This window comes from Pleurodeles waltl, chromosome 10 (genome assembly GCF_031143425.1).
Source record: "Pleurodeles waltl isolate 20211129_DDA chromosome 10, aPleWal1.hap1.20221129, whole genome shotgun sequence".
Classification (NCBI taxonomy): Eukaryota; Metazoa; Chordata; class Amphibia; order Caudata; family Salamandridae; genus Pleurodeles; species Pleurodeles waltl.
Genome location: NC_090449.1, coordinates 593327212 through 593342312, shown reverse-complemented (window position 1 = coordinate 593342312; position 15101 = coordinate 593327212). Strand labels below are relative to the sequence as shown.

The window sequence follows — 15101 nt, the reverse complement described above, 5'->3', positions numbered from 1 at the left end:
GAACTACAGACGTGGAGATATCATTCTGTGGGTACAATGGAGAGTAATAGGAGGCAAAAGTCTGAGTAATATCAAGGCTACACATGATTGTACAGCACTGCTGATCAGTTATTTTTGTGATCTGACCCCTTTTATCCACATTACAACACAGCTAGTACAATGCCTTGTTGGCTTTGTTGCCCCAATGATATATGTATCTCTGAGAAGGGAACTACGCCTCCTTAGTTTTCTTGGTCAGGATCTGTTGAAACACTGTTTTAGTGTGAGTAGTATTGAATTGCATGGCTGAGTATAAGACTCGAGATACCCCAACTCTAAATCTAGGAGTTGGCACTCTATATTTGCCACCTTTTGCTGTCAACTATGGAGCCTGCCTGACAAATAACTGATAAGGTTGCCTCTTACAGAGCCCTTGACAGCCTTCCAGAGTACTCTTTATTTGTCTAGCTTTTTGGTAAATACTAGCTGCAGTTCATGTCAGTCAGCCACCATTTGCACAAGCACAAGGCATGGTTTCCATCTCCCCACCCCTTTCTGACCATCAACACAACCAACAAATTGTATGACAAGTTGCGGATCAATATACATCCATTAGATACCCAGTGAAAATGCAAAGTTGACATCAGGAGATAGTCCAATCTCAAGAAGGTTTTGCAGGCCCTTGGAAAGAATGTGTAACAATGCTCAGCTAGATGAAATGTGTGGCAGACATCGGCCCGTATTTATACTTTTTTTGCGCCGCATTTGCGTCGTTTTTTGACGCAAAAACGGCGCAAACTTGCAAAATGCCATTGTATTTTGTAGGTTTGCGCCGTTTGGCGCCAAAAAGCGGCGCAAATGCGGCGCAAAAAAAAGTATAAATACGGGCTCTACTGCCCAGAAGTCCTCTAGAAATCTAGTGAGCATGGTAGAACCTAGTGAGTAGGACCCTCTGCCCCTGTCCTGCCCAGCATCTAGTCAGTTACCTCATTTAAATCCCCTCCCAGACACAAAAACCAGTTGAGATTGCCGCTAGTAGTGAACCTAAGTCTGCCACAACGGTTGCCGTTAAACAATGGTGGAATACACACTTATCAAGGACTGAGGCCTGCTATAAATTGTCCCACTACCAGCCAAACATCTCCCACTAGTGTCAATCCATTTCTTGAATAGTTGAAAAGAAATGTGATTCCAGATTAATATGGCAGTGCTTCTAGACCCATTAGTAAAGCTGACATGGAATGCCTACGAAGAAACATATTGCACATTTACTACCTACTAAGTAGGCTTCCTGTAGCAGGAGTGTGTCAGGGTGTAGCCACTTAGCTGTTTTAAAAAATGTTCCTCTTTTGATTTTGTTAATCAATCAATCAATCAATCAGGATATATAAAGTGTGGCAAATCACCTGTGTTTGTATTCTCTGTAGTCTCTTCAGGAGGTGTGCAGAGATTCCTATTGACACAGGCACTATAAAGCAAACCCATCACCATCCAATATCCAACATATAATTTAGGGATAACAACGGCTCTAGGAGCAGCAAACATCAAGGCAGATATGCTTCTCCCCGAAAGCCCAGCTACTCCACTGATGTGGCACAGCAGCTTCCATGCTGCCCAACTGTGCCTCTATGTGGTACATGATGGAATTACTTCTGTCTCCATTGGTGTGGACATAAGAGGGCTCGACAGCCTCCTTGATTCCCTGGAGGGATTCCCTTGCCTCCTTCAGAGCATGCTAGCCCCTCTACAGTCCATTTGGGGCAGAGACAAAGGGAAGAAGAAGCAGACCCCAGCCGGTTATAGAAACCAGCAGACCAAGAGTCCAGCTGTGTGCCACCACTTTCAGTCTTTTCTAATCTTTTCCCAACTCAGCCTCTGACACCACACCGAGACAATCTTCATATATAGGGGCCCACTAAGCTGTGTGTGTGTGTCTGCCTCTTCACCACATTCCAAGTGGCTGTCTGTAGGCCACTGTTTCGGTTAAAGCCTCATTCATGCTAAATTAATCTGTCAGTCCCCTTCCATCTTCTCTATGGCAGACGCAGCCTCCACATACTAGGATGAGGTGGACTAAGCCATCCCAGCCAGGCGTTCAACTGGTGTCAAACAGGTGTCCAAAAGGTGTCCTTCAGGTGTTCATTCAGGTCCAAGGACGACCCAGGTGAGTTGTGGCAGGTCTCACTCACAACACAAGTATTCACCCTCAGCATCTCACCATCAACACTCCTCTGTGTAATTCTGGGTCCACAGCTGTAGCAAATTGCAGGATAATTTAAGATATTACACAGGTGCGGTGTAATGTGGTGTGACTGGCATCTTAGCTGATTGACCCATAACTGTTTTTAGTAGTACCTTATTGTCTCAGAAACAAACTAAACATTTGAAAAAGCACACCCATGAAAATTATCTTCGGTATCTTTTATATAAACACATGCATTTTTTCGAATCAAATCAATTCCAATTTATGATGTTTCACATATTAAGCTTCTGTAAATCAGCACATTAATAATTTACAATGTCAGAATCAGACAACCTTGCAATTTTATATAAAATAAGATGAAAATTGAGACGGAGTGGTATGGTTTCCACAGCGAGCCCCACCTGCACAAACACGTAGTTACTATCTGCGATTGGTAATCATTGAAAGTTCTGGGCAGTAAATACTACCCCAAATTGCACAGGGCAAGCAGCAAAATAAATAAACCGACTTCCTCAAGGGGAGTTTTAGGCAGATCTCTCATGAGAAATTTGTAGGTCAAACGTGCAAGGGCTCTGATATGTTGTAGTCCATCTTTGGGCTTTTAACCATGCCCACTACACATCCATCACTATCACCCGCTCATGGGCTTGCCTTTCAAAAATCCTTTGGTATCCTTGGTACATGCTTTACGTTTGGCCCTCCTTGGGGCAGTTTTGTTACCGCCTTGGCCATCGACCCTCTTAACTGGATAATTGCACATTTGCCGATATGTTTGACTATGAGCGAACTTTGTTTTCTTTTTGTGTCTCTGCTTCATGCTCATGCTCATGGCGGCTGTGGCACTTTCAATCGGCTCGCTTATGTCAACTGTTTTACTTTTCATTTTCTATTTAGGTGGCAAAAAAAATCTAATTATGAATTTACTACGTTAACAATTCTAACTCGAGAAAAAGCAAGACCCATTGATTGCAAATGCTTGTTAAATAGTGCTAACAGATATTTTTGCAGAATTATTTAGACATACATTTTGTTAGAAACCCACAGGTAATGAAGAGGCACTCCTGAAATATTAAAATACTTTGATAGTGCAGAATCAAGACTGGTCCACTAAAAGGGAGTTGGAGTTTGCTTGCAACAGTAAAGTTTGGGGAAATACACAACGAATAGTGCATTTTGCCTAAAAAAAATATCAACAATGCTGTTGGTGATATAAGCAGTTCATAAAATGCAATTTCACATTCCCTATTACTATCTTTCCTCAATTTTACATTCTGGTTCGTTTTATCCTCACTTTGGGTGAATACTACACATAACATGGCATGCATCTATTCTGGTGGGCTGGTTATCAGGTATAATTGTGAATTCTCTGTACCATCTTTATAGATTTGACCACTTTCTAGACACTACCACATCCAAGATGGGATAGCTGCATTGTGTGAAGACCACCATCTCCATCACTTGCGTGAAGAAGCTTGTAGTTGTGAATTGCTGCCAGCCCATGTCCAGAGACCTGGGGTAGCTCCCTTGCACATTCGCTACAGATGTGGACTCAAGCCAGAAGAAAGAGTTAGGACACAAGCATCAATCCATGCCTTTTCCACACCTACCGGCCTGATGGGATAGCAAAGAACTCACAAAGAAATTTCACCGTCATCTGCAAGTTGTAAGTCCATTAATGTTTTTTTCATGACTTCCCAGGATTCATTCTAAACTAGGTAACCAGATAACATGATGATGCCATCTCCGACGAGTTTGTTGCATTGAAGGCACCAATTCAAAAGCTATACATTTAAAATGTTTTACTGGTGCTTGCTTCTAGTTTTATCCAACCAAGCTTGTTCATGGGCGTGCCATACTTATTTATTTATTCTAATTAATTGCAGTTTTATACTGTGCATACCAGGGCTGACTGGTGTCAGAACGTTTTACGAAAGACAAGAGACAGTTCATGGACAAAATACAAACGACACAAAGATGAGAAATTATTCATTACAAATGCAAATTTGTTTCAATACAGCGGATAGAGTCTCACTGGTGGAACAAATACAAAGTCAAATATTCTAATGTGCATATGTACTGTTAGACGTGATTGAAGAGAACTTCACTAACTGTTGGAGGAGTTACCCGGTTGGAAGTTCTACAAGGTGACTTATGCCCTCACTGCGAGTGACACTTAAACTCCTATGGCCCTGTCACCAGGAGTTGCTGAGCCCATTTGATGACAAATTTAGTTTTTTGACATTAACATATTGGCTGCTGAAAGCAGCTGAAATCTTCGTCTGAAAGCGGACGGGGGAAAACATGCAGTATTAAGCATAGAAACATCAAACCCTGCATGCTATTTCCCTAAAAACTGAAATCTCATTTATGTGCTTGTTCTTAGATATAACTCCACCCCTTGTGATGGTAACTGTGTTTTGATATTTAGGCCCATATTTATACTTTTTTAGCGCCGCATTTGCGTCATTTGTGACGTAAAAGCGGAAAAAAAAGTATAAATATGGGCCTTACTTTCTGGTTTTGTTGCCTTTTTATTTCGGTTTCTAGTTAACACGTTACTACTTATATAAAACTTTGATTTGGGCATTTATGTGTCACTATCTCTAAACTGGACCCTGCTGTTTGAAGGATTGTGCTCTACATCTCCCCACAGTTTCCAAAAGACCAAGCTTTCAAGGGAGAGATACAGGATTGCCTTTGGAAACAGGAAGTATTGTCTTTGAGAGGTTCCTGGACAGGTTTTATCCAAACTTGACCATAGCACATAAATATACATTTTCTACTCTTAACTGAGCCTTCCAGAAAAAAATCCTACATTTTGAGATTTGTCTTTGTATGTTTTCCTTTAAATATATATGCCACCAGGGAACAAGCTAACAATACAATCAGAGTGCTAATGAAAGGCAGACTTACACCATCCTATGAAGAGGAAGACCCATTTTCTCAGTTTATCTGTAGAATAGGTCATCACGATAGCAGTATGTAAGTAGCATCCCTCCACAAACATCCAAAAGAAATTGGTCACCACAAAGTAATTGTAAATAGTGGTGATACATCGACACCATGCCTGCAAAACAAAACACGCTTTAATTCAGTACAATAAAAATTGGACACAGGGAAGCCTTTAATAAGATTCTATTCACAAAACAAATCAAACTGTTATACTAAATCAAGTTCTACCTTCATTTGTGACGATGCAAGGGGCTGATCCCATAGAACAATGAGATATTCTTTCTATTCAATGACAGAGGGGAAATGGAATGATTCCCCCACACATCTTAAAGGGAGAGCTATGCTCTTCAATCCATAAAAAAGCTTGCTATTCTATGTCTTCAAACCGCATGTGCAACAATACTTAGAGGCATATTTATAGGCCCCTAGCGCCACCTTTTGCCATATTAACGTAATTTATTTTGATGCTAATGTGGCCCAAGCAGGCCAAAATCCCTGCGCCGTATTTACAGAGTGGTGCAATGCATGCATTGCGCCACTCTGTAACCCTTTGTGCTATATTATGCCTGCACCAGGCATAATGTATGCAGAGGGGGCGTTCCCCCGTTAGGGGAGCCAGAAAAATGGCGCAGGGAAATCTATGAGATTTCCTTGTGCCATTTTTTACAGCACTTTTAACGCCTGCTCAAAAGCAGGCGTTAAAAGGGGCTTTCATTCTTTAAAATGGGCCCCTATATACTCTGCAGGAGTAGCGCCAATATTTTGGCGCTACTCCTGCAGAGTACATCAATAGCGTCATAAAAAATGACACTATTGGCCCCTACCCTGCACCATGGTGCACCGTATTTTAAATGCGGCGCACATATGGTGGCAGTAGGGGGGGTGCTAAGGGGCACAGGGAAAGTGGCGCTGCACTTGGTGCAGCACCATTTTTTATAAATCTGCCCCTTAATTTGTAAAACAAAAACCGCCAGGGCTCAGAGGTTTTCTTATGCGCACTCTACTAGTGCTGCCAATTGGATGGACTGTCCATACCACAGCAGCCGAAACTTGATTCTACCTCATTCCTCTTACTTCCATCCCTATTCTTCCTATTCTTTCTATTTCTTTAGTTCACTCTTGCAGGTTCTTTTTTATTCTTGCTTTTCTCCCTCCATCACTTTTGCTTTATTTATTGTCCCCCTTTTTCCCTTTGCTATCTTTCTCTCTCTTTTTCTGCGTCAAAGTCTGATGAAGAAACATAAGCCCCTGTACCCAAATTTGGAATGCCCACTGCCCCCAACAAAAGTAATAAATTAAGCACAGGTGTCTCACTGGTCTCATCTCTGTTTTAATGACCACCGTGTCAACGAAATGTGACTCATCATTTTACACTTCGGAAATTATCTTCTCTCTTTTATTGTCTTGGTTATTCAGCTCTGATTTGTATCTTGAATATGTCACAACTCGCTCTCCTCTATACTAAATCTTCCTAATTAAAAAAATTATCACAGCTGGAGAATGGGCTCACATTATTAGCTGTGCTTCAGAAGATGGCACTCAGTCTTTCTAAGACATAGATGGCCTTCTCAAGTCAGAGAGTAATTCATTTAATCCTGGTAGAATAAATAAAATTGTATTTCATATATATCTTGGATATATGCTATGAGGTTGCGAACACAATGATGTTGGTTAAGGATACCCAGTTCTGAAAACCATGCTGACCCATCCAGTGTTGTGTCAGTTTCACATTGTAAGAGATGATCAAGGTTGTTCAAGAAGCCATGGTTCAGTTCTCTCCAAGTACAAAACTACGTCATGCTGAGTAAAACTTTGTGCTCATTCTTCACTTTGTTGCAGTATTTGAAATGCCAGTGCTATCACCCCTGGACCACTGCACTCCACCTAATGCTGCAACAAGTAGGTCAGTGCTGGGTCGAACACGTGCTCCCTTAGTCAACACCCAAAGATGGCATGCAAAATTACTACCTAAAAAGCAACAGTTATGCCAAAAATGTGTGCAGTCCTCATCGGTTACCCTGATGTTTCTCGAAGTAGGGACATCGCTATCATCAGTGTAGCAAGTGTAGTGGCACAAGGGCCCTAGGATGTGTATCACACACATCACCCCAGTTTTTACTACCTAAATAAAAGGTAGAGGGACCCATTTTCCTTGTTTGCATTATGGCTCGTGGGTGTCTTGCTACACCACTGTCTCAAAGAAAGAGACTTTCTTAATGTACAGATGTGAGAAAATGGTTCATTTGTTGTGTGGCCTGCACAACTAATGGGTCCACATTTGTCCTCCACTGGGAATGAAACATCCCATTGTAGCTCTAGACTCAGGGTAACAAAGCGGAGAAGTCCAAGGCCTACTCAAGGAGGTGATGTGCGGGCTAGTAATCACCGTTCACAGATACACAATAATAACACTCAATAAACAATTGTCCGGTTTGTGCTTTCAAAAAAGGAAACAGTGGATTTATTACACACACACTACTCAGTACTACACAGCAATTTACAAATATATATAAGCAGATCGAAATACTTCTTGATGGCATTTCGTAATCACTCTTCACCTCCCAAAGGGAGAGCTAGATCAACAAATTACATGTCAAAACCACTGTGTTATAATTAAATGCAATCAGAAAATATAACTTTGAATGAACACACTTAGGGGTCATTATGACCCTGGCGGTCGGGGTTAATATGGTGGTAGAACCGCCAACAGGCTGGCGGTACATACCCCCATATTATGAGATTGGCGGATTGGCTGCAGCCAACCCGCCACTTCTCCACCCATACCGCCATGGCAGTATGAGCCGCCGGGCCACAGATGTCTATCTCGAGCCCAGCGGCCGGCATAGTACCGCCAAAGACAGTATGAGCCGGCCTACCGCCATGGTTTCCATGGCATTAGCAACACCATGAAAACCATGGCGGTAGGCCCTACCGGTGACAGAGAATTCCTTCCCTGTCACTGGTAGGTGGCTACCCCATCCCCCCAACACTCACCTGATGCCCCCACCATCCAAACTCAACCCTACCCACCCCCATACACACACTAATCCCCCACCCCTGATACACTGACAACCCCACTCCCTCCGATCCACAAATACACCCCCACAACCCTCCGATCCACAAACACACCCCTACCCCCATACACTCACACACCCGCAGACACGCACAGAACACACAACTGACCCCACAACCAAAAATGCACACATCACCCCCTCCCCCACCCCACAAGTCACAGCGTTCCTCACGCCACACCCCCTCCCTGCATACACACACACAAATACTCACACGCACCACGCATACACCCATTCACTAACACTGCCATACACACATTCATACACACACTGTAAACATGCATTCATACATGCATACTTACAGACATACTGACACACATTCTTACACAATCACACTGACATGCAGACACGCACTCACTTCACCATTCTTACACGCATTCACTCACACACACAGACTCATTCACACACACACTCACACACTCAGACACAAACACAAAACACCCCAACCCTACCACCCCCCTCCACTGTTAGATGCCAGACTTACCTTGTCCGGCAAGGAGGTTGTCCGGCAGGGAACGGGAAGGGGCACTGCTACTGCCAGCAGTGCCCTGCCAGCAGAACACCTCCAGGCCATATGAATTGTCATAATATGGCTGGCAGCGTTCAACCAGCGTGGCAGTGCTGGTGGCAGCAGCGCCAGCTTACCACCATCCACCAGCATGATCACTGCTGGAATTCCACCCTTCTCGTGGCGGAAGTCCGGCAGTGATCATAATATGGCAGATGGATGGTAGCCGCAGTGACTGTATTTTGCCATCCGTCACCGCAGCGATAGGCGGTTTTTACCATCAATGTCAAAAAGACCACCTTAGTGTGGGCAATGAAGCATAAATACCTTTGAACACGAGTGGTTGTGAGATTCATTACTTAATTAAAGTATTCACAATTGGCAATGCCTATGCATGCCCGGGTGGTTTGTGTACTCAACAAAGCTATTAGCATGAATAACACAAATTAAACATAACCCATAAAGGACATCACGTTTATATTTCCAACACTATGCAATTATAGACTTTCACCCCTAGAGGATGTTACACTTTAAACTTGGCCCCAATAGGGCATCATTCTAATAATCACAATATCTGCAATTATATCTCTTCAACCCAAGGGAGTGTTTTCAACACGCACTTTTGATAACCTTTGGCGTTAAATACTAAAGTTTAATATAGCCTCTGAAGGGCATCACCATTATAATCACAACCCATGTGTAATTTTAAGATTTCACTCCTAGAGAATGCTTAAGCAACAAGAAAACTTATTTTAACCACCTTCAGACCACAGATACTGCATCAATAGTCTTCGTCTCTGTAGAGCACAGCACTCCCAGCTGTAGAGTACATGCTCCAGTCTGGGGAATGCTTAGAAATACCTGGAAACCCTTGAGGGTGGGAACCCTGGTACTCCTTTTGGAGTGAGACTGCACTGTTCCTGCAGCACTCTAAGTACATTAGCTGTTATTTGGTGGTGACCCCGCCTTCCTGGGGCCACCACAAGCCACAAAAGAGTGGTTTCTTTGTTATAATGCAGGCAAACCTGCAGGGTATTATGGGGCGGTCCTCTGCATTCCTGTGCATATTTGAAGAGTGTCTCTCTCGCAGCCAAGGAGAGCTGTATTTCCATATGTTTTTCCTTGTTGTTTTGAATATGGATTTCCGTGTGGGCCCTCCTTTCCCATGCTATGGGGGGGAACCCTGCCTCTCTTGGGACCCCCATGTGCTCATTCATTTTGGGGGCAGCCCAGAGAGCCCACCATTGGCTGCCCCTAGGTCAGCTCTGTTGCAGCTCAGACTCCTCTGTGCCAGCGCTTGTGCTTTCCTGCAGCTGTGTTGCAGCCAAGAGGAGTGCAGGGTACTCCCCTCCTTCTTCTATGAGCACTGGCACACAGGGATGGGATACTGGGCCCCTACCAGAACATGCAAGGGGAGTGTGAAGGAGCTCCCCCGTGGCAGACTCTTCACTGGGGCCCAGGGATGGGGTCCTGAGTCCCTTACAGTTTCAGCAGTGGGAGCACGAAAGCACTTCCTTGTCAGCTTCTTTTCCCTCAGGCCCAGGGATGGTGTCCTGGGACCCTTCCTGCACTTGTAGGGAAGCACAATGGAGCTTCCTCACTGTTTCGTTCACTGTGCCACATAGGGGGCCCATAGATGGGGTCCAGACTCCCCCAAAGATAAAATTGTCCTGTGTTTTGGGGAACGCATGCCCTCATGAGCATGGGGGAGGGAGCCCCACTCACGCCCACTCCCAGTTCCAATATCTCTGAGCAGATCTTTTTCTCCTGATGTGGAAAAAAATGTTGGGGTTACCCATCTGAAGAAATGTGATAACTCAGACCCTGTTGGACTGATCAGGACAATTGTGTTCTCATTTGACTCCTGGTGGCAAGCCTTAGCCACCTGGAGCACTTCATTCAGGCTTCCTGGCCTCAAAGGTGATGTACTGTGCAGGAAGCTGGATTCACTGGCTTCCTGCACTAGCCTTTCTCTTTATTTTTCTTCTGGGCTTCTCTCCTTCCTTGAGCGGATGCCCAATTTTTCCACCATACTGGTCCGGAGGGTTGTAAGGAGACCAGCTTCCCCGGTCCTGGAGAGTTCCCTACTGGTCAATCAGTGTCAGATTCCTTAGGCCAGATGGCAGTGAGGGGGGTTCCTTCTTCCAATTGTTCATGGTGGCTGCCTCCAGTTCCACTGTCCAGCAGAAAAGCACACCCAAAGAGAGAGCTCTCTCCCCTGTCTGGACGTTTCAAGTGGGGGTGGGAGTGTCCAGTTGGGATGCACCTCTGGCCCATCCTGAGGTGCCACATCACCTCTCCGCCTCTGTCCTAACCTCCCTGCACAGTCTTCTGGAATATTTTGGAATAGCGTCATCCAAGAGTCACTTGCCACATCTGTTCTGAGGGTCTCAGCTACACCCCTCACTGACATCACTACCAGGGTCTTCCCCAGCAAACCTTCAAAGGACCCCCCTCTAGGTTTGGGTCCAGAGGTCTGGGCTCCCTTCTTTGTTTAGTTGGCTGGGGCAGACCCTCTTCCAGCAAAGGGTGACAGCAGGGTGAATGATGCAGAGCAGTTGGCTCTATCCCTATCCTTCCCAAGAGCTGTCTTACGAATTGTTAATTGCACATTTTGTGGGGGGAGGCCTTTGTTCCTGCTGCTGGAGAGAAAAATAATTAACCCAGCCCAGGTGGGTGACAAAAGGCTTGGGCTCTGATCCTGAGCTGAGCCAGAGAAATATGACAATTCCTGGATGACCCATGAGCAGTACAGATATGTCTATGAACTTTATAGAATTGTTCTTTTCACACAGGTTACACTGTACATCGGTACAACTTTGGAGTATGTAGACCAAGACAAGCTGTATCCTAAAGCAGCCTTACCAATAAGTGTATAATAGAGTGTCACTGCAGACAAGACTGTAAACCACACTGACTTTCCATATATGTGTACACCCACACTATAAGGTCTATCCCAGGTCAATACCCAACCCTGTCTAGTCCCTTCTGCGCCAGGCTACCTGTGTGGAGTTCTTGGGCTGAGCACTACAGGAGTCTCCCATGCTCAGCCCTTACATACATGTATTTGCGTGTGCACACGCGTCCACTTGAAACCAGTCAAATGTCTCTTACCCTGGCTGCGCCGCAGCAGCCTTATCTTAAAAGGCATACTCTGGCGTTAGACAAGCAAAGTCCATTTGCTGTGATTTTACTGAGAGTGAGTCCCAGGTTATGGGGCTCCACCACAGTAAATGGTCTGCAACCTGGGTGATTAACAAGTGAAAAATTCAGAGGAATTAGATGGACAGAACACATCTTCCTACAACAGTACCCTGACATTCTAAGCACATGCACCCTAAGGTCTACAGCCATGACAGTCAATAACTGCAGTAGGGGCTTCCCTTTTAAAACAGGGGCTGTATCATAATCGACTTTCCTGGCAAAGTGCAGAGCCGGTTGCCTGATTTTAGGTGTCTTCAGGGCATAAAGTAAATTCAGTTAAGCCTATATTTCTCTGAGATGGTGCCTTATTTTGAGACAGCACAAATCAGAAACAGAAAGAGACAAACCTTGCCCCTTGAATCTGAGTTGAATTAAATCAAATTAAAGCCTTTAATCAGTGAAATACTGGTAAATGGTAAGTAAAAGAAAGTTAAGCTTTAGCTTCTCCTAACTTTTCATATATTGCATGTGTGCTGCACTGTATAGCACAAATCAAATGTCTGAAAATGTTAAAAGTTTGCCTAGGCATAGTATTTTGCACTGGAAGGCTACACTGCCATGCACAGAATATGCACAAACAATAGCACTATGGTACAAAGATGTGTGAGTGACTCTAGGCTGCCTGTACTACATCTCACTGCCCATCTGCATTGCCATATGGTATCGGTGGGAGGCCATTGTAGAATTTTTCCTTCATATTGGTCATTGAATCACTGCCTTTCAAGACCAGAGCCTTTTAAGTGCAATGGTTCAATTGTCTAGAGCCGACCTGGATGAAAGTGTTTCACAAACAGAATCCTTCCTAGTTTATATGGTAGATCATTCACCTGTCTTTGTTAATCTTCCTCATTGGTCAGAGCATATCCACAGCCCCAGTAAAATCTGTCTGATGGTCTTCCCAAGTACAAGCACCATTCTGGCCAAAGTGCCGCCACAGTATAAGTATTGCCTTGATCCAAGTATTCGTTTTTGTGGTTTAGGGGGATGTAATGTAGTTTGGTCGACAGCTCTCATTCTGTGATGTTGTTTTGCGGAATGGATGGGTGTAGTATGGTATAGCATACAATGTTCAGATATTAAGCAGTGATGTTTCTATTACAATGAGCTGTTGTACAGTGGCTATAATGAAAAAAGCCTTTAATCAATGTTGCATTTATTTGTTTTGTAATGTTTTAGCTCTATTAGTGTGTATTAGTGTAATCACATATGTGCATGGGTTTCCTTCACATATAAAATAATTTCACTTTTTTGCCCAACAACATGGTTGTATACAGGGTAACATGACTTTTGCATAATAAATGACTTGGCAGAGGCTTTGTCTTACTTCAAATCAGAGCTGTTGAGTGACTCACCTTGTGTGCTTTCCATGTTCTATGCTGAACTAGTGAGCGCGAATTATGGTCTGTGTTCAAATGTTGGCTATGACAGTGTACTATCTGTGGATGATTAGTTCATCTGGTTGAGGAGGGTGGGCAGGAAGCTGGTGGGTTATTTGTGTACCAAACTATTTACTTTAGCCTGTAACCCAGTTTAATGAAAATGATAACTACCTGAACATTGGTCCCCAAATCTTCTTCAAGAACACTATAAGAGCTCCAGAAACTATGTATGTGACCTATGAATGCTTAATGCCCGGTTCTTGCACATTTGAATACTGTTAGAAATGGGGTTTCTGGTTGGCTAGGGTATGCAGCTCAGCCAGGCAGAACCTATCCACTCTAGTCAGGGCAAGGGAGTTACACGTCCAAGATAACCCCTGCTCACCCCCTCGGTAGCTTGGCACGAGCAGGCCTATCCCAGAGGCAATGTGTAAAGCGTTTGCACAGCACAAACAACACATGTGACGCAATATCGCCACCACAAAGGAAACACAGCACCAGAATATATGAAAATATACTGTATTGTACACAACGCAATTATTAGACCAAACATCACATATCAGTACTATCCTGCTACCTTAGCAGTTGTCAGAACGTTACACATTAGTTACTCTGCAAATTAGCAGTAGTCACACATAACACATAGGTTACTCAGTATTCTGCAACATAAGCAGTAGTCAGGAAACACATTATTACACCAAAGCACTTGTCATAAGAATATCATAAAATGCCCCTAGTGGGAAAATTAGAAAACAAAATGGCAAGTTAGAAAAACATATTAGCATGCATGTCCATAAGAGGAACATTTGCACACATGTATAAAAACATCACAAACGAGGTAGGCAACATATAATGCAATAAAGTCTCTAACAAGAACTTTTGGTATATATATTGTCACTTAGGAGTACCTGGTTGAAGATGAAGGCACCTCCAGTGCCAAACAAATGAAGAAGGTGAAAAATGGGGCCCCCGGCGCTCCTCTGCGCAAAACGGGGGCCTCCCTTAACCTTAGGCAAGGGGAGTGCCGCACGCACCTCCTCTGTTTTGTGCACAGGCCCCTTCGGGGACCTGTGAATACTAGGGGCCCCCCGGGCCTCAACCGGCCCTCACAAGGGGGGCCAACATCCTCCCAATAATAGGGGAGGAGGGTGGTGCCACGCACCCCCTCCGACTTTGTAATGGGCCCCTCCAGGGGCCCATGATCTCCGAGGGTCTCCCCCGTGCCTGTACTGGCCCTCCACTGTGGGGGGGAACCTCTACAGGGAATGCTGGCCCTCGAAGAATCTGTGGCATGGGCGAACCTCCGATGAGGCTGCTGTCCCACCCACAGTACAACCGAAGCCTTCTGAGGGTTCGGCAGGTGAGGGAGAGGCGTCCTCTTCTCCTCCCTGCTCACCGATGAGGCTCTGGCCCAAGGCAGGTTCTTCCGGTGCCTCGGGGGAGCTCTAAAGAGCGGACCTCGCCCCGGGGACACCCCTAGGAGAACGCCTGCTCCGCGATCATCAGAAAGGATTTTCTTTGTGACCAGAGGGCACTAGACAGCACGTTCCCTCACGCTTCGTAGACACAGCTCCCCGGGCTGCAGCGGTGATCTCGGGCACCAGGCACGCTTGTACAAAGCGCTTAAGCCACCACTGAAGCCCGGGTCTCGTGTTTTTGTTTTATCTGCAGCAACAAAGAAATGGTTTGGAAAGCGCCAGGCACCTGTAAGAGGGAGCGCTTCCAAGCGCTAGGGAAATCCCCCAAGGAGCGCTTTCCTAAGCACTAGTTTAGGCACCCAGTGAAGCACGCCTCATGCTTCAGGT

At 44.8% G+C, this 15101-nt stretch overlaps 1 protein-coding gene across 2 annotated transcripts in view; it reads right to left on the bottom strand.

Annotated features, from left to right (window-relative positions):
• Positions 1-15101, bottom strand: part of CRHR2 (corticotropin releasing hormone receptor 2) — a 1806030-nt gene that overhangs the window by 445290 nt on the left and 1345639 nt on the right. For both annotated transcript variants that reach the window (XM_069211048.1, XM_069211050.1), the window contains one exon: positions 5096-5249. In XM_069211048.1, the coding sequence (XP_069067149.1) occupies positions 5096-5249 (154 nt within the window). The remainder of the gene's footprint in view (positions 1-5095; positions 5250-15101) is intronic.